Source organism: Hyperolius riggenbachi, chromosome 7, assembly GCF_040937935.1.
Source record: "Hyperolius riggenbachi isolate aHypRig1 chromosome 7, aHypRig1.pri, whole genome shotgun sequence".
Lineage (NCBI taxonomy): Eukaryota > Metazoa > Chordata > Amphibia > Anura > Hyperoliidae > Hyperolius > Hyperolius riggenbachi.
In genome coordinates this window covers 66,144,071-66,165,059 of record NC_090652.1, presented here as the reverse complement: position 1 = coordinate 66,165,059, position 20,989 = coordinate 66,144,071, and the positions used below count along the sequence as shown (strand labels likewise).

General features: G+C 45.5%; 1 protein-coding gene across 1 annotated transcript in view; it reads right to left on the bottom strand.

Annotated features, from left to right (window-relative positions):
• Positions 1 to 16,872, bottom strand: part of LOC137526036 (uncharacterized) — a 70,948-nt gene extending 54,076 nt beyond the window's left edge. The window contains exons 1-2 of the mRNA XM_068247248.1: positions 16,670 to 16,872; positions 7,991 to 8,017 (exon numbers count right to left, since the gene is read on the bottom strand). Of these exons, the coding sequence (XP_068103349.1) occupies positions 7,991 to 8,017; positions 16,670 to 16,754 (112 nt within the window). The 5' untranslated portion in view covers positions 16,755 to 16,872. The remainder of the gene's footprint in view (positions 1 to 7,990; positions 8,018 to 16,669) is intronic.
• Positions 16,873 to 20,989: the final 4,117 nt, after the last annotated feature.

Below are 20,989 nucleotides of genomic sequence, written 5' to 3'. Positions count from 1 at the left end.
TCTTCTTCACCACCATCTTTTTTTTTTGTGTTGTGTGTGTTTATATTCTTCCTCTTGTACCCAACTTAATGTTTTTCACTTACAGAACTCAACTGTTGTAATTTTTTTTTCAACAGCATAGCTAAATTTGTGGCGTAATAGCTAGAGGCGCATGGCAGCAGTGCATAATTATGTGAACCCTGGCGGCGGGAAAAAAGACAGCAGGAGGTTAAATGCAGCAGCAGGAGGAGGAGTGACATGTGGCAGCAGGCAATGTAACAGGCCATGGCACCTAGCGTTGGTACCACGGCTGTAATAATAAACACCATACAGCAGGAGGTTCTGGACAGCAGTTGTGAAGCCCACATTGTGTCCAATACACAACAGGGACAGCACAGTTTTCAACCCTGACACCTCAGAATTTTTTACAACAAAATGTAGCTATTGTAGTGGCGTAATAGCTAGTGGTGCATGGCAGCAGCGCATAATTCTGTGGACCCTGGCGGTGGGAACACAGACAGCAGGAGGTGAAATACAGCAGCAGCAGGAGGAGGAGGATTGACGTTTGGCAGCAGGCAATGTAACGGGCCATTGCACCTAGCGTTGGTACCAAGGCTGTAAATAAACACCAACAGCAGGAGGTTCCAGACTGCAGTCATGAAGCCCACATTGTGTCCAATACACAACTGGGACCGCACAGTTTTCAACCCAGAAACCTCAGAATGTTTTTTTTTACAACACAATGTAGCTATTGTAGTGGCGTAATAGCTAGTGGCGCATGGCAGCAGCGCATAATTCTGTGGACCCTGGTGGTGGGAACACAGACAGCAGGAGGTTAAATACAGCAGCAGCATGGGGAGGAGTGACGTGTGGCAGCAGGCAATGTAATGGGCCACGGCACCTCGCATTGGTACCACGGCTGTAAATAAACACTAAGAGCAGGAGGTTCCAGACAGCAGTTGTGAAGCCCACATTGTGTCCAATACACAATAAACAATAAAAATATCCTAAAAAAACACTGGCATGTTTTAATGGCAGATCTGGAACTGGCCAACATTCTACCAGATAATCCCACTGTAACGTATAGGAGGGCACCCATCTTAAAAAATATCATCACTAAAAGTGCAATAGATGTTCCTATACAAGCTTCAGGACGTCTGGGGAATTTTACTGGCTTTTATAAATGTGGTAATTGCTATGCGTGCAGACACTGTACTAAGGTGGCATGAAAAACGACCTCCTTTAGGAACAATAAAAGTGGAGAAATATTCGGGATTAAGACATTCCTAAACTGTGAATCTAGGATGGTGATATATCTCCTTGAGTGCCCTTGTGGCCTACAGTATGTGGGTTTGACCACGAGGGCACTCAGGGAGAGACTGTACGAACATGTTAATAACATTAGGAATGGATATATGGACCATTCAGTGTCTGCGCACTGTGTCTAAGGAACAGCATAACTGCAACCCCAAAGGTCTTGTGTATTCTGCTATCGATCAAGTAACAAAGAACTGGCGGGGTAGTAATCAAGATAGGGATCTAGTAAAGTCAGAAATTAACTGGATCATAAAATTAAACTGTATGTATCCAACTGGTCTTAATATTGATTTTAACCTTAACTGTTTTCTAGCTAATTCTTGACATATGTGAATATCCGATATGAAATGTGAAAGGTAGGATTTATTGTAAATTTATTTTATTATTACTGTTTTTTATATATTTTTTTATATAACATATATGCTGTGCTGTATTGTGGGATAGCGTCATTTAGCGTGCAATAATATCTCTGTAATCTTTTCGTAATTGTAATAGATGATTGAGTGTGAGTTATATCCTATAGCATTTTAGGTGCAAATATGATTATATAAAGTTTTCTGGGATAAGGTGCAATATTAGATGTGGACATTAGATGGCGCTAAAGCCTCTGCTGGGAGTATAGACCCTTGTTTTTAATTGCATGTTGTTTATTTTTTAAGATGAATTAATTGATGTTTTTACTTTGAAGGTTATTTCTATTTTATGGTATGCATTTAATGTTTTTAACCATATGAGCATACTGTTCTATGACCATAGTCACCACGCTGCTGTCACCCGTATTTAATCACGCATTAAGCGTCGGTTTACGTATACCATGCGACGTTATTTCCGCATTGTTTCTTATTGTGTATGGGTGGAATGCGTATGCGCTCCATTGACGCAACCGGATGGAGTATGGCCGCCGACCGGAAGTGACTTTCAGCGTGTTCGGGCGCTCCGGGCGGTGACAGTAGCTAGACACGGGACAGGTAATTATGCTCCTACTCTTATAGATGTGCCCTAGCCTGCTCGCTCTCGTATCCCCTGATGACGGCGGAAGGCCGAAACTAGTCGGGACGAGAGCGGGCTGGGCAGCAGTGATCGTTTTTCCGTGTCCTGTAGTACCAAAAGGGTGGGAAGCGATAAGTCCAGAGGGGGTCCTATATTGGCATAGGACCCTCCTGATGTAAGTGATTCTGATATCTTCATTTTATGTGCCATGTATGGTAGAATAAACACTTTATTGATATCCACTGAGAGAAATCTTCTTCTGCTTCTCTGTTTTGGTGAAATGAGTCACACAGGAAGTATGCAGATCTAATATATCTCTGGAATTGGATTGGATTGCCTGTTTGCTTGAGACAATATAATACCTGGCGCTGTGACATTGTATGACTGGCTATTGAAAGGTGAAGAGGATCTATCCTGGTCACGCCAGCGGAGGTGGTTGTCAAGAAGTTTTCTATCAGCAATCGTGTGGAGCGCCTCTACTTTTATCTTTTTTGTATACAATACACAACTGGGACAGCACAGTTTTCAACACCTCATAATGTTTTTTTTTTTTTTTTACAACAAAATGTAGCTATTGTAGAGGCATAATAGCTAGTGGCACATGGCAGCAGCACATAATTCTGTGGACCCTGGCGGCGGGAACACAGACAGCAGGAGGTTAAATACAGCAGCAGCATGAGGAGGAGGAGTGACATTTGGCAGCAGGCAATGTAACGGGCCATGGCACCTAGCATTGGTACCACGGCTGTAAATAAACTCTAACAGCAGGAGGTCCAAACAGCAGTCGTGAAGCCCACATTGTGTCCAATACACAACTGGGACAGCACAGTTTTCAACCCAGACACCTCAGAATATTTTTTTTTTTTTTACCACAAAATGTAGCTATTGTAGTGGCATGGCAGCATGGCAGCAGCGCATAATTCTGTGGACCCTGGCGGTGGGAACATAGACAGCAGGAGGTTAAATACAACAGCAGCATGAGGAGGAGGAGTGACGTTTGGCAGCAGGCAATGTAATGGGCCATGGTACCTAGCGGTGGTACCACAGCACCTACAGAAAAACCAGGCCAAATTAGCAGGGGACTGAAGGTTTAAGTTGTGAAATTTTTTTTCCTAGGCACCTCATGTACTCCTCTTGCTGACAACAGGTGCCTGGAACGTGCCTTCAATCCAGGCCTGGTTGATCTTCAAAAATGTGAGTCTGTCCATGGACTCTGGGGACAGACGTGAGCGCTTCTCCGTGATCACGCCACCGGCCGCACTGAAGTACCTCTCGGAAAGCACGCTGGAAGGGGGCAAGACAGGACTTCCAGGGCGTACTGCGCAAGCTCACTCTGGATCTGTAAGCGCTCAACCCAGTACTCCAAGGGGTCCACAGGCTCTTCGCCGGTGTCAAGCCCACTGAAGGACCCCATGTAGTCGGCCACTATCCGGGTCAGGCACTGGCTTTGACTTTGAGAGGAGGATGCTGCTGCATGCACCTCCTCTCTTGACTGCTCTACCGTCATGTAGAGTGCCTTTGTCAAGGACAGCAGGTCTCCTGGGCGCCTGATGCTGCTGCTGCTGCTGGCTGCAGGCACCAGCTGCTGTTCTGGCTGGACAGGGATAGAGGGGGTGGAAGGCTGGGGTAAGGCTTCCTCCAATCGCTGAACAAGTATCTTCTGCAACTCCCTTGTTCACTGCTCAGGGTCTCCAGCAGGCAGGAACTGAGCCACTTTCCCCTTCAGCCGTGGGTCCAGGAAGGATCATGCTGATGCAGACGTCCTCCCTGGGGTCTGTGCGCAGGCACTGCAGCATGTGTGCTGCCATGGGGAACAGGGTGGACTGTCCAGCAGAGACATCAGGGTCAGTGGCCTCAAGTTCGCTGTCCTCCTCCTCCTCTGGCCCCTGAGCCTCTTCCTCCTCTCTCCACCCTCGCACCACTGCAGCTGTGCTCCGCTGTTCCCCCTTAACAGCAATGTCCAGGACCTCCAACCCCTCCTCCTCCAACAACTCAAAATCCTGCGCACAAGTGGACTGCACAGGTGGCTGCTGTTCAGGGCCTTTTCTCCCACATCCAGCAGATCACAAAGTGCCCTGTCCAGCAGACAAACAAAGGGCACCCACTGGCAGAGGGATGCTCGTTCCTCGCTGACCAGGTTGGTTACCTGCAGCAAGGGAGCCAACACTAAGCAGACTTGCTGCACCTGCCCCCACTGTGCATTGGAGAGGAGCTGGAGTTTGGTGGTGCCGGAGAAAGTGCCTTCAATGATGTGGCAGTTGAAAGCCCTCCTCTGCTCAACCAACCGCTCCAACATTGCCAGGGTGGAATTCCAGCGAGTTGGCACATCGATGACAAGGCAGTGTCATAGCAGGCCCTCAAGCTGTTGCATGTCGGCCAGGTTTGCTGTGGAAGTGGCTGATCGGTGGAAAGTGAGCACAATTTTCTGAGCCGCTTCCAACAGATTGTCCATCCCCTGGTGGGGGGCAGGAACTTCTGCACCACCAGGTTCCGGACGTGGGCCAAGCAGGGGACGTGGGTCAAGTGTCCCCTGGTGATGGCAGCCAGCAGGTTGGCTGCATTGTCAGACACCCCCGATCCAACTCTGAGGCCTCTGGGGGTCAGTCATGTCTTCTGCTCCCTCAGGTAGCGGAGCACGTTGGCTGCCATGAGACTGTTCTTTCCCAGGCTTCTCATCTCCAGCAGCGCTTGGCAATGACGGGCCTTCACGCTGCTGTTTAGGCGGGGTCACTTGGTGGCGAGAGCTGCTGCTTCTCCCTGACCCCGCGTGTGCCCGAGGATGTGTGGTGCCGCTGATGTGCCCGAGGATGGACCTGCTGCTTCCTCGTTGGCGCATTCCACCAGGCTGACCCAGTGGGCCGTGAAGGACAGGTAGTGGTGTGTCCCAAAATGGCTGCTCCATGAATCCATGGTGACGTGGATCCACTTACTCATGGCGTGATCAAGGAAGCGGCCCACGTTCGCCAAAGCAAAGCGAACCATGCGGGAGAAGTAGTGGCGGCTTGGGATTTGCCACTCCGGGATCTCGTACTGTAGGAGCATTCTCATGTCACTCCCCTCCTGCACAAAGGAGCATAGCAGGAACTGGGGGCACATGGCCCAGGCAATAAACCCATTCAGCACCTAGATGTGCCTGTTGGTGGGAGGCAGAACCTCGGTCACACCGGGAAAGAACTCGCTGAGAAGGGTCTGGTGGTGTTTGCCTGCATGGGAGGATGAGGAGGCGACTGTGGAGGGAGCAGATGAGGCCACTGAGGACTAGCTGCCCTGGGGGGGAGCAGTGAGTTTCTGTGCTCCTGCTGCTGATGCGGGATGAGCAGGAGGGTTGGATGCTGCTGCTGCTGCTGCTGAAGTCTGTGCAGTGGCTGTCTGGCTCTGACCACTGCCTGCGCCACTGTCCTTTAGCTTCAGAAACTCACTGTAGTCCTGAAAACGTTTGGTCTCCAAGTGGGTCTGCGGCACTAAATAAACTCACAGACTAGCAGTACAAATTAAGTAAACTAGTACATAGGTAACACAACTACTACTAACTATAATCCCTAAAAGTATTGTATACAGTAGTCGATAACTAACTCGTGTGACAGACAGTGACAGTAAAAGTCTGTCACACATAGATGCAATCAATAGGGTCGGGCAGACGACATGCAGCCAGTCACAGATCACAACAGATGCTGGCCTGTACAGTAACTAACACAGTACTGAAGCTAATCAACTCACAGACTAACAGTACAAATTAACTAAAATAGTACTAGTACACAACTAACTATAATCCCTAACCTAACTTAGCTAGTAGGCTAAGGCTACCCTAGGCTAGCAGGCCCTAGCCTGCACACAGACCTTACACTAGCCTTATATAGAGGAGGGGAGGGACAGGCTCCCCTCCTCTGATTGGTTGCTAGGGCCTCGGCTGGGGGCCTTCTGATCGGCCCAATGACGTCATCCCCTGGATACCGAAGCTGAATTCGTGATCACGCGTTAACACCCGTGATCATGGCCGAATTTGAGAGTGACTATTCAGGTAAACAAATGGAGGAGTGGAATCGCTGCAACCACCAATGCATAACCCAAAGGAGCAGGGATCAAGGGTCTCGAACATTCAGGCAAAGAAAGATATCCCGCTGCACCATGGGTGGGTAAAACATTTTCCTTCAATTTTATTAGCACATCAGTAGAACAAAAAGGCTGACGCGTATCGGAGCTCAAGGCTCCTTAATCATAGCCAAGGATTAAGGAGCCTTGAGCTCCGATACGCGTCAGCCTTTTTGTTCTACTGATGTGCTAATAAAATTGAAGGAAAATTTTTTACCCACCCATGGTGCAGCGGGATATCTTTCTTTGCCTGACTATTCAGGTTCATTCAAATTTGAATTCGGGAGCAGTATCGCTCTTCAAATTTGAATTCAAGTTCTGCAATCAGGAAAATCTACCCGTGATCACGGGTAAATTTGAATTTGCGATCTCTGGCAAGCAACCCTGGATAAAAGAGTTGTGTCACTTTTACCAGATAAATAGAACATGCAGGACACTGTCTGAATGTTTCCTCTTCACAGCCCTCTGGCCGTCTTTACACTTGCATTGTAAACCTGTGTTCTGTTACCTTGTTTCACCGCAGGATAACACAACAGCAATGCAAGGCCAAACGCAGGGTCATATGAATATGGTTTTGTGCGTTTGATGCAATGCAACCGGGCGGGTGGGAGGGAACCCCACCTCAAATGCACATTTATGTGTAAAACTGGCCTAAATGTAATTCTGGACAACAAAAGTGGTGAACAAATCCTTTAGAAGATGGAGACTAAAGGTACCCATACACTAAGTTGATTTCCCTTCGATATATGGGATTGAATCTCCTGTGAAGATGTGATTGAATGTCCTGTGAAATCGTTAATGCAAATGTTGACCGGTCGACCGATTTCCATCCGAAATCAATCGATTTAGTCAATCTGTCCAGGTAGAAAATGTTGCTTGATCGCCGGCGGGTCGGGAGCGCATTGTTAGCAGCGTTCTATTTGGCTATAATTTCACCTGTCTGTTGGTGTGAGTCCCCGGGTCCCTACTGTCCCTGTCCTCTTCACTTCCTGTCCCATCCTGTGAGAAGGTGAAGTTCAAACAGTAGAGCACCCTTTACTGTTGGAACTTTTGATTGTCACAGGACGGGACAGGAAGTAAAGAGGAGACAGAGAAGGCCAGGCGGAGAAAGGGAAAGCACGGACCAGAGGATTTTCGCCAGCAGACAGGTAATATCATTGCTGCTAGCCGGGGGAGTAGGAAAGCAGGAAGGCTTGGGGGCGACAAGCAGGTGGCAGCAGCAGCTCCACAGGTTGTGAATCGTTTTCATGCTGAATTTGATTCCTCTCTGATCAGATTCAATCAGAGAGGGATCTATCCTTTAGTCAATCCGGTGGCTATCGACCAGTGTATGGCAGCCTGTCTACTGTACCTTATTTCCATTACAGTTCTCATTAGACATGGTCAATTAAAGGCATGTATTGTGCAAATCCACTCCAGACATAGCGGGAACTGAAACCATTTACAGTATCTCTAACACAAAAAAGAATGAGGTTGAATCTTTGTGTCCAAACTACATTTTGTAAGTTAAGACGCTACTTTAAGTCCAAGAAAGAGCTTCTGGAATTCAATGTGTTACAAGACGTCACTCTTCCCCTCAGTTTCCATAACAAATAAAACAGAGACAATCTCTTACCGGAGGCCGGGGGTCTGCTAGTCATCTCTAGAAAGTGAAGTGAGATTGAGATACACATCAAAATAAGATAACGCTACAATTCAATTTAGCTAAAAAAATAATAGGAGAAAATAATCAAGTTATGTTTTATAATGTGCTTTAATAAGTTTGCTGCACATCTCAACAGCAAGCCTCACCTCCAGGGGTGTAGCAATTAGTGGCGGCCCCAGCTTCATATTTTTGGGGGAACTAAGGGGGCACAATGGCTGGCTGGTGGGGCCCATTTGTATGATCAAAATGATTGTTTGTATGGCAACCTTTAGATATGTTTTACCTAACTCAGATGATAAGATTAAGGCTAACTAGTTCAGCAATGATAGGAACCAAATGTAAACATCACAAACGGAGGATTTTGAGATAGCAGATTGTCCAAAATGAAGGAGCTATTATTGAAAAGTTACCTACAGATGTACTTGGCTAGTTTGCTGGCATGCTTTAATCCTTAATTGCTAGCAAGCTGCTCCTGTGTGGACTGATCAAAGACAAATCATTCCAGCCCCCAGCAGGTGTCTTATGAGTCTACAAGCAAGGGGAGGGGGAAGAGGCAGATGGGAGAAAAACACTCTGTGTGTAATTCGTATCTTAGTAACTAAACAGTGTCGGTGACTAGAGCTTGCATTTTACAGACAGGCATTTTTGAATCAGGATTATTATCAATCGGGGGCATAATGATTCCCAGGGTGTACCAGTGCCCCAGCATGCCCCAGTGTAGTGCCACCCATGGTAGCAGTAGTATCTGTAATGCTTGTGACCACAGGGAAGGTAGAGAGTAAGGGGGTTCTCCTCTCTTCCTCAATCTCTAATATGCAGAATAGTGCAGAAACACCTACAGGGATATGTAGCACAGCACTGGGCTGCAGTGAATAGAAAAAGAGGTCTGACCCAGTACTTGAAGCAGGTAGTGGATTCTTTACCGTACTCTTAACCTTCCTGGCGGTAAGCACGAGCTGAGCTCGGGCTATGCTGCCGGAAGGCGCCGCTCAGGCCCCGCTGGGCCGATTTGCATATTTTTTTTTCTGCCACACGCAGCTAGCACTTTGCTAGCTACGTGTGCAATGCGATCGCCGCCGCTACCCGCTGCTCCGCCGCTATTCGTTGCGCCGCGCCCGCCCCCAGACCCCGTGCGCTGCCTGGCCAATCAGTGCCAGGCAGCGCTGTTGGGTCGATCGGAGTCCCCTTTGACGTCACGACGTCGATGACGTCAGTGACGTCATCCTGCCCGTCGCCATGGCGACGGGGGAAGCCCTCCAGGAGATCCCGTTCTTTGAACGGGATCTCCTGATCTCCGATCGCCTCCGGCGATCGGAGGGGCTGGGGGTATGCCGCTGAGCAGCGGCTATCATGTAACGAGACATTGTCTCGCTACATGAAAAAGAAAAAAAAAATTAAAAAAGTATTTGCTGCCCCCTGGCGGATTTTTCGCAAACCGCCAGGAGGGTTAAGTAGTAGGGGTGTCTAGAGAATAATTTTGGGTGTAATGTTTTGGAGTAGGGGTATAACACAGCCATACTTGCTGTGGGAAGAAAGCTGGTTATACAGGCTATAACTGTTATGAAAAGAGGTTTTTTTACTGGTCACACTTGCTATGGAAATGGGTGTTATATTGCACACACTTGCTTGAAGTGGTGGGGGTGTTATACTAGTAGCCACACTTGCTAATGGGTTGGGGTGTTATACCAGCCACACCTGCTGTTGGAAGGAAGGGTTTTATACTGATCATAATTGCTATGGGAAGGGATGTTAAACCTGTTGGTTTTTTTTTTCTCAAACTCAGCATACCTACAGGGTATATCCCGACTGATTGTAAGGCTTCGCAGCAGTGCTAGTCCTCATGTCGGGTAAAGTTTGCATCACAGTTTGAAGAGTTTAATTTTATTAATGATAATCAAAAGAAAATACCAATAATAACAGCCAACATGAGGTGATACAGTGATTATGCTGTATATTAAAAAAAAAAAATAGTGCACTACATATCCACACACCCATTCAACGCTGTCCCCAATCACCCCCTCCCCGGCAACCCCGACCTTAAGTCACCTCCTACCAGCCAGCAAGCTGCTTCCGGACAGTAACAGATACAGGCGCCCACAGGGAGACTACAGGGCGATGCACAAGAGGCACCACAGAGAAGGAAAAATAAATAGATAAATAAACAAACAACGAACAGACCCCACCCACATCCGAGCAGAAAGCGTCCAGCCCAAAACCATCCACACCCTCCACAAACTTCCACAGTGGGACAATCCAAAAGCTCCACACCACTCCATAAACTCCAAACTGTGCCAAAGCATCCCAACCACCCCGACCAACCGGGCTGTGCCAACCAGCTCAACAGGTGCAAAGCACCCGGCCAACGCCCAGGCTCCGCTAGTGGCAACGTCCCAAGGCAAATAAATCCACCGGACACTGCACACCACAAAAAACAAAAAAACTTGTTTTAAGGGTAGGGTAAACTGGCTGCACTTCTATGGCGGGAAAGGGGTTGGTATACAAGCCATAATTTCTAGGGGAAGAGGTGTTACACTTACTATGAGGGGGAAGGAAGGTATACTGGCTACACTTGAGGAAGGGGAGTATACTAGCCAGTAGCAACACTTGCCATAGGAAGGGGGGGGGGGTATAATGGCGGCATGTGTTATGGGGAGGCATAATATAGTAGCCATACTTGTTGCTATGAGGAGGAGGGTTGTTATACTGGCCATGATTGCTATGGGGGTGTTAAGAAGTGTTATATTGGCACTACTGGCAACTTGTATTGTGTCAATGAGGGTATTACACTTCTCACACTTGCCTGGGTTCCCCATGACACAATAATATTCATAAGTGACAGTTTTGTTCACAGCCTACTGCCACCACCCAGCATCCCCACCAACACCACCAAAAGTATTGCATCTACTTTGTATTTATGTCGGATCTGTAAATGCACTTGCACTTTATTTAGCAATACAAAGTTTCAGTAGTGCCAACAAGCTCACATTTACAGTTCTTTTGATTATATATGAAGCATTGTGGTTGACTCGCTATAACAAATAGTGTGCCTTATCCAAGTTAACATGCCTTATCAAAGATAACATGCTTTATCAGCATTAACATTCCTTTTCAGAATTAACATGCCTTATCAGACCTATCATGCCTTATCAGAGTAGCATAGCATGTGCTACAAACTTATGCCTGCTAATTGGCAATGACAAGAGTTCCACTCAGCCTGCCCTGAGCCCCTGCGGGTCCAATCACTTTAACCACTTGAGGACCGCAGTGTTAAACCCCACCACAGACCAGGCCATTTTTCTGTATATAGGCCACTGTAGCTTTAAGGCCCCGATACAGGGCCATACAACTCAGCACACAAGTGATTCCCCCCCCCCCCGAGCTCTGTTGGTGGGGTCTGATCGCTCCCCCATTGTTTATTTTTTTAAGCAAATATTTTTTTAAGTAAATATGCTTACTCTCTTAATTTCACCCCACTAATCCAAAACATTATAGCCCAATTAGAGAAATGGCAAAACTTTCCTATAGGCTTTGCGGGTCAAGTAGCCCCGATAAAAATGATTTCTATGGGGAAACTTTTGTATCCTACGCAGATGGTCCCACTCCTCCTGAAACATGAAGATGTAATGGCACTTAATTCAGCATGGTCAAAATGTATCTGGAAAACAAAGAAACCTAGGGTCTCTAGAGCTAAACTGTCTGTGCCAAAACTACTAGGTGGACTAAATCTTCCCTCCATCAGACAATATAATTTAGCAGCTATGCTTCGACACTCCCATGACTGGGTTACCTCCAGTGTACAATACTCACACACGAAACTAGAGCAGGAACAAGCACTCCCCTGGACACTAACTGGACTCCTCCATGCTTCTCTTAAGAACTTCCCCTTGAGATTAAAGCACAGCTCTATTTTCAGAGATACCATTGCAGCATGGAAAGCTGTCAGAATGAAATGTCTTCTTCCTTATAAAATATCTAAATATCTCCCAATCTGGGGCAATCCTGACTTCCCTCCTAGAATCCCTCAAAAAACATTTTCCAGTTGGGAAGAAAAAGGACTCAAATCGCTGGGCCACATGTTCAACATCAGAGAAGGGAAATGGATTTATTTTGTTGATTTGAGGCAAAAATTTGATTTACCACCCGGCGACTTCTTAACATATGCTCAGATCAGATCCATGGTTGCTGCAAATCTTCACTCAGAATCATCTATAATGACTCCTACAAAATTTGATAACATACTAAAACCAACTGTTAAGCACATGTCTCTGGCTGAACTATATGCAGCTATCAGGGGTCTGTCAAACTTTAGCATAGCTTCCAATGCCATGAAAAAATGGGAACAAATACTAAACGAGAAGGAAGTAGGGACACAAATTCTGGAAGGCAATATGATGGTTAGGAAAATCACCCGGGATGAATAGTGGAGATCTTCTCATCTGCTTTTCATACATAAAGGCAAGCATGCTTTTAATATTAAATACAAAATACCGCACACCTGGTTATAATCTATACTGTCCAAAGTGCTCTTTAATCAGTGCTGATCTTATTCACTGCATGTGGGAATGTCCTAAAATCCAGATATTTTGGGACAAGGTCCTTAATTATACAAATAAAGTTTGCAAAAAGAAACTAACAAAATCACGAATGCTAATGCTCTTTAACTATTTTTCTACTTCCTCCAAACCACCACAGGAATGCCCCTCTCATTTGTCCCATATTATAATGATAGCAGCCAGAAGAGCGATCTTATGTAAATGGCTTGACCCTTCTCCTCCAGATCTAGCAGTCTTGAAGCAAGAACTCTAGTACATCTTTAATATGGAAAGACTTAACACTCTTCAATCCAAGGAGCTGAAAACTACAGCCTTTTTCAAGATTTGGAGGAACTTTATCTTACACCGGTTCAATTCTCAACAGATTACTGCTCTAATGAGAGACTTCATTTATACCTCCTGGTACTGCCTGGAAAACATTGGAGGTACACTAGGGCAACTTAAGACTCAGAACTAAGCTCGCTATGGCATTAAAGCACTAGGCTATCTAACTATTAGACCAGAACAGAAATTGTGACATAGTGCATCCTTGGGAGGGGCTCTAGACGGTGTGTGTGGGGGGGGGGGGGGCTAGGGTGGGAAGGGTGAGGGACTTTGGAGCTTCTGTCTTCTCGATAATCTTATAAGCAATGTGAATGGGTTTATATAGTTCCACTGTTCCTTGGAAAAAAATCTGCTGAAAACCTTAATAAAAATGTTTTGAAAAAAATAAAATAAATATGCTTTTTTTAAAATTAATTTTGTAACCCTCCCTCCCGTCCTCCCCCTCACCAGCCATGATGACGGAGCGGAGCTCCGCCATTCAAGCAGGGATGCACACGCATTGGCGCATGTGATCCCCTGCAAACTCCATCCCCACTACTGCATGCCGATTGGTGTTCAGCGGTCCTGGGGCTGCCGCCGCGTCCACGCCAATTGGCATGGAGCGGTCTTCAGGTAGTTAAAGGACATTATCTCCGCACTTTGATTGGCCCATTAGGCTGCCTGTCAAGTTTCCTGTCAAGTGACAGGCAGCCTATTGGGCCTCGAATAAGGCACATTAACTGTGATAAGGCATGTTAACTCTAATAAGGCATGTTAACTCTGATAAGGCAAGCTATTTGTTATAGTGAATCAACCCATTGTGCCTCTTTACTGTAGTTGATCCATCTGTGTGCCTGCCAACTTTCTCTTTCCACCCCCAACCCAAGGTGAGAGGGATGTGGAGGCTCGGGTTCACTTTAAAGAAAACCTGACATGGTACAAATATGGAGGTTTCCATCTTCATTCCCTTATAAACAATGCCAGTTGCCTTGCTGTCATGGTGAGCTTTTGACTTTGGTTGTTTTGAGTAGGGCTGCTCAAATAACGACTTTGGATGAAATCTGAATAGGTGTTATTCGGATTTCATCCAGTTAAATAAAACACCTGTGCGGGTGGGCGAGGGGGGGGGAATCTTACCCATTGGCGTCTTCTTAGATCAGTCCCTCGGTGCCTCCCACGATGCGGTGGTCACGTGATTACAAACACTTCCTCCTTCCAGGTTGAAGGAGGAAGTGTATAGTCAAGTGACTGCCACTTGGAACGCATCGTGGGAGATGCCGAGGGACGCCGATGGGTAAAATTAACCCCCCCCCCTTCTCCCACCCGCACAGGTGTTTTATTAAACTGGATGAAATCCGTGTAACACCTATTCAGATTTCATCCAAAGTCGCTATTTGAGCATCCCTGGTTTTGAGACACACCTTTCATAGTTACCTAGTGACACAATAAAAAAGTAAACAATAGCTATCTTTCTCTCCTGCACCCTCACATATCCCAGTTGATCCAGGGGAAGGCAAAAAGCATGCAGCCAGTGGTGTCAGAACAAAGTCAATGGGCTTGATTCAGAAAAGGGTGCTAAGCGTTAGCACCCCAGTAAAAAGCCACTTTGCATGTGCTAACATGCTTTGCACGTGCTAACTAGGGTGCTAAGTAGTTAGCACATGCAAACTACTTAGCACCATAGTTAGCACATGTAAACTACTTAGCATCCTAGTTAGCACTTAGCACGTGCAAACTACTTAGCACCCTAGTTAGCACGGTGCTAAGTAGTAGTTTGCATGTGCTAACTATGGTGCTAAGTAGTTTGCATGTGCTAACTACAGTGCTAAGCTTGCATGTGTTAACTACGGGGCTAAGTAGTTTGTATGTGCTAACTACTTATTACCCTAGTTAGCATGCCCAAAGCCTTTAGGCGTGCTAACTGGGGTTGATTCAAAAAAGTGTGCTAAGTGTTAGCACGCCAGTGAAAAGCCACTTTGCATGTGCTAACATGCTTTGCACGTGCTAAATAGGAAGCACATGCAAACTACTTAGCACCGTAGTTAGCACATGTAAACTACTTAGCACCATAGTTAGCACATGCAAACTACTTAGCATCCTAGTTAGCACGTGCAAACTGCTTAGCACCCTAGTTAGCACGGTGCTAAGTAGTAGTTTGCATGTGCTAACTACCGTTCTAAGTAGTTTGCATGTGCCAACTACTTAGCAGCACCCTAGTTAGCACCCCCAAAGCCTTTAAGCGTGTTAACTGGGTTAGCACCGTTTACTAAATCACGCCCTAGGAGTTTTCTCGGCAGATAGATGACTCGATAGATAATTTCCGAAGGACCCTTATGATTTGAATCGTTTTTCTAAACGATTTTCTCATAGCGGTGAATAAAAATCGATCAGAAAAACGATTGGGGAATCAATCAGAAATCTAACGGAAAAGCTCATTGTGTGTTCTCAGCATCAGAGGCAAGGCATTAGCATTGAAGTCAGCCAACTGCCATTGTTTATAAGGGAATTAAGATGGCAGCCTCTGTATTACTCTCACTTCAGGATCTCTTCAAAATAAATACTGTATTTTCTGCCGTACAAGACACATATTTTCTCTCCAAGAAATGGGGAGAAAACTCTGGCCCATATGCAATTCACTTTTTCTCCTCAGTTTTCTCCTAAGGGATATTTTCACAACTTGTCATAAAATGCCTTTTAAACAACCAGCAAGCAAGAAAATAGTCAAAATAGTCTTGATAGTACTTTCTCACTAACTTTTGAGTACTTTTTGAATTATAAAGTGCTGTAAAATTATTTTAGAGAGAAGATGAAAAATATCACCTAGGCAAAAACTCAGGAGAACAAATAAATTGCATATGGGCCTCCGTGTCTTATACGGCGAAAACAGGGAATCCCTGACTTACAAACACCTGCCGATATGAACCCCTTCCATGGTGGGGATTCCCTGTCTTGTCCTGCCTTCTGTGCCCTGTGTTCCCTTTCTGTCCCTGCGCTTCCACTTCCCTCTCACGTGTCTCCTCCGCTTCCCTCCCCGTGTCTCCACTACACTCCCCTGTGTCCCCGCTCCCTACGTATATATTAGAGTGTAGCAGCAGCTGTGTCTTACCTCTCCAGCAGTGCCCATGGTAATAGTCGACCTCTTCTTCTCCACACTTCTCCCTCTAGTGAACGGCTTGTACTGATCATGTCATCAGTACAAACCAACACTAGAGGTAGAAGTGGGGAGGAGAAGAGGTTGGCTATTTCTGCGGGCGCTGCTGGAAAGGTAAGACACAGCTGCCACTGCACTTTAATATATATAGACAGGGAAAGGAGACATGGGGAGGGAAGCAGAGGCGCGGGGTCAGGACGGGAACACAGGGGACAGAAGGGGGACACCTGAGGAAAGAAGGGGGACACCTGGGGACAGAAGGGGACACCTGGGAACAGTAGGGAGGACAAAATGGGACACCTGGGGTCAGAAGCAGACACCGGCGGACATAAGGAAGGACAGAAGGGGATACCTTGGGACAGAAGAGGGGATATCTAGGGACAGAAGATGACACCTGGGAGGACAGAAGGGGACACATGGGGGACACAGGAGGACACCAATTGGGAGAGGACATCTACAAGCTCCTGGAACATGGATGCATCAGGTTTAGTGTGTATATTTTTTCCTGTTTTTTTCCCTCTAAACTTGGTTGCATCTTATATTTGGGAGCGTCTTATATGGCGGAGAATACGGTATCTTGCTAGGGAATTGAGATAAAGTTCTGAATAAAGGAAAACATAATAACTCTCAGAATGTACTCACGTGTTTGTCCATGAGACGCACAGACCAAGACCAGGAGGAACAGATGATGTGCTGTGCTCTCTATTGCTTTCTGATAGTTCCCCATTCTTCGCTTAAATCTCTTACACAACCTCTGCTGCCCACTCTTATAACTTCTCTTCACAAAGGGATGAAATCATAGAACACCTTTTAGAACTTTTGTTATATTCAGTTTGCTATTTTTATTCTTGACATTCATGGCCATAACAAAAGGTGTTATTAATACTCTTCAAAGACTCGCTAAAAGAGATATATGGGCACTTTAGCGGTATCGCTGCAATAAAAGTTACTTATTTGCAGCACACAATACAGCCGGACTTATCCTGTTTTTCTGGTTGTGATGGTCACACGGAGTACAGAGAATTCAAGGCAGGAAATGGAAATGAAATGTAAAATAATGGTCACACTAGGGATGTGATACTAATACCGCGATCACACATAGAATCATGTGATATGAACATTGTATCCTCCGCATAAGACATCTCTTTGTATGTGCCAAAGTCTAACAGCAGCCATCCAGACACTAATCTCCACGTTTCTGTCAAATAGAAATCGAGATTTGATAGATTGCTTTGTGTCCATGGGATACTAAACAAGAAAAACCAAAGTTTTTTGTGTGTTTCAGAAAGTTTCTCTAATAAGTAGAAAAAGTCCTGCTTGACATGTGTACAGTATATGCATAGTCTTTGTTATGGGCTGCGCAATCAAAAGCTCACTCATTGCAGCAAATCTCTTAATACCAGACAAATGTGAAAAAAAGTGTTTACTGAAAAAAATGAGTGCACTGTATACGTGCATACTTACCTTTAACCCTTTCCACTCGGAGTTCTTTCCTAAAGGGAGTCGTTTCTGCTCGGAGGTTTTTTTTTTTTTGAGAAATGCCCTCTCCCTCTTACTCTCTCTCCCATTTCAACATGGAACATAACACCGTAACATGGAAACAGTAAAAAAGGGTGCAGGTGGCTAGTGGACAAATCGAGCGCCGCCATTAACTCCCATAATAAATATCGTTTACTGGGCGCCGAACAGGAAAAAAGGGCGCCCAAGAATAATAACGTTTTCCAACGGCGTCCAAAGATTTGTAATGTTTTATAACTGCTTGTGATAATTTACGTTTCCTATTTCAATAAAACATTATTTTAAATGTTATCCCTTACAAGGGTCGGACTGGGACACCGGGGGCCCACCAAAGAAATTTCAACCTGGGGCCCACACATCCCATGATTGCGGGGGAAAAAGGGTGTGACCATGCACCAGAAGGTGGGCATGGTCAAGATGTATTATGGACAGGGCCAAATGTACATGATCTTAGCAGCATTGTAATTTAGAGACACTGCTGCCCAGAAAAACTTTGCATAGAGTCCCCTCCTTCAATATAAAGTAATGTCCTTCTTTGCAGAGGTTGCGACCGCAGAGGTTGCGACCGAATCGGGGCCCTTTGGCCAAAGGGGCCCCGAGGGGCCCTCCCTCAACTACAGTATTACCTCTCTATTGGTCCTGTGCTCATAATATTCACTTCTATAGATACTTTGAACAGTGGTAATCATTAACAAGCTATTTCCCATCCCCTTCTTGCACCTCTGACACTGTAGTTGCCATTGGCAGGTTTTGGTGCGTCGTATCAATTGTTATGTACAGAGTGCTTGGGGGGCCCCATTGTAAAATTTGCATCGAGGCTTACAGCTCCTTAGCTACGTCACTGCTCTCAGCATGAGTGATTACAGCACTGAGAAGAGAATTTTTGTGCTGCGGGCAGCAATTGGAGCTCTGTCAGACAAGGAGGGGGGCCCACCAGAGACCTGGAAGCAGGACCCACCGAGGGAAAAAACTGTACTACTGTGGCCCAGTCCGACCCTGTACCTTACTGTTTGTAAAACATTATTATTCACAAAATAAAGCGATCAGTACGTAACGTAAATTGTAATATATTTTATCCCTTACTGTTTCTAAAACATTATTCTACACACAATACAGTGATCACTAAGGAGGGTCTTAGGTTTAGGCACCACCAGGGGGGTCTTAGGTTTAGGCACCATCAGGGGAGTCTTAGGTTTAGGCACCACCAGGGGGGTCTTAGGTTTAGGCACCACCGGGGGGGGTCTTAGGTTTAGGCACCACCAGGGGGGGTCTTAGGTTTAGGCACCAATATGGGGGTCTAGGGGTTAGGGGTAGGTACAGGGTGGGTTACTTACTAATTTTTTTAAACATTATTATGCATTTCAGTTTTTAAACGGAAGATTAACATTTTCACAATTGCTGATTTCATGCACATTATTTAATGATTTATAACTTTATAAAACATTATTTATAAACGAAATATAGTACAATATATTTTTAAACGTTATCCATGCTTATCGTTTAAAACCCCCGAGCCCTTTTTTCCCAGCGCCCCTTTTTAACGTACGCCCATAAAATAGTATATCTTATTTTAAAGAACACATTATAACGTTTAATTTGATACCTTATTTGGACAGTTTGGCATCTTCTATTGGCTGGTGGCAGAGGAGAAAGCCAATGTATGGTAAATTGAAAAACAGTTTCCTGGGTGTAATCCGGGCCTGGGTGAGCAAGTTTCGCAATAATAGGTCGTTTTATGCCCACGACCCGGGATCTTACTGTCCCTACACACAATGCAATTATTGGTATTTTGATTGGGCATATTAGCAATAAAATACTGGCAAACTATTTACACCCACCCCAGTCCATCCCATAGGATGCCATTCATTCTTTCTACAACTTTGCAGGCAATCTGCAAGAAAAAAAAAATAATCTGCAATTATTTTTCAGTTTTTTTGCAGAATGGAATCTGCAAAAATGAATCAGCAAGCAATTTTTATTAAGAAAAAAAAAAAACAGGAAAGAAATGGAAGTGACATTTAATCTAAATGTTACTTTCTTCTAGTGCTGATGGGGGGAAATCAGGTATGGGGCTGGGGGGCACTACCAGTGTGGGCATGTATTATTACATTCCCACAAACCGACGCACAGTGATCGGCGGTTTGTGGCGGTCCCGATGCGCTGCAAACCGCCGCTGCAGGGATGTCCCGTAAAGCGGGACATACGAGTGCATCGGGTTTTTCCGTAAAAGTGGAAAGGGTTAATTATATCTCTTGAGTGGTGCTGCTTTTGCTTGGTTTCTTTTCTCTAAGTACTAATTTGCTATGTATAGAGTGCTTGGGGGGCCCAATGTGAAACTTGCATCGGGGCCGATAGCTCCTTAGCTACGCCACTGCCAAAAGCAAATGTAAGAATCAGACCAAGGTGTCAAGGCGAGAAGGGCAGCTACAGGGGCAAAACAAAGGATACAGGAATGAGGACCAGAACTTAGTGACACAGGATCTAGACACAGAATATTCTGGGAAAGATCTTATTGAGAGAGGATCTCTTATACAGGAGTTCCACAGGTGCTACACAATTAATCCACAAGCTAGGGACGTTGCTAGGATTCTAAGAGATTCAGGGCATTTTTGGGCACTCCAGACGAAAAATAGACGTGGCCATGCACCGGAATTTTGGTGGGGTCATTGGTGGAGCCAAATTTACATGAACTTAACAGCGGTCTAAGTAGACCTGCCCAGCAAAATGTTGGGTTAAGCTCCCCTCTCGATTAATACAACTAGACAGAGTTATCTGGCTTCTGTGCTGGCTGATATGTTTTTTTGCTGGGCAAGCTGGCCAGCTGCCAGTTCCCCCATAGCATTTCCTGACCATCTAGTTAACCCCCTGTAACCCGATTTATCCTTAGCACTCGGCCCCGAATGAGAGGAATCCACCAGACAGTGACTCAGATGCGAATATCAAGGATTTATTTGTGACCTAACAGTGGTCAACTAGGGATGGTCGGAAATGCCAATTTCCGATTCCGCAGTAAATCCGCATTCCGCTATTGCCAAATACCGATTCCGCTTTCCGCTACCAATTTCCGCATTCCGATGCGGAATTTCCGCCGGAAATCGTGGAAATTCCGCCCGACTTTAACATCGATTTTCTCAAAAACTATAAGGTCTTTTTGAAAAAAAAATGTTTGCATCTTGTTCAGGAGATACGGTTTAACAAACCCTGAAAATTTGGTGTTTCTAGAAAGTCGGCGGATTTTTACTGTAATGTAAATGCAGAAAATAGGCAGATGCAGATTTTCTGCATTTTACATTACAGTAAAAATCCGCCGACTTTAGCAGTTAATAGCAAAGCCCCCTAAGTTTTAGAAACACCAAATTTTCAGAGTTTATTAAACAGAATCTCCTGAACAAGATGCAAAAAAAGTTTTCAAAAAGACTTTATAGTTTTTGAGAAAATCGATGT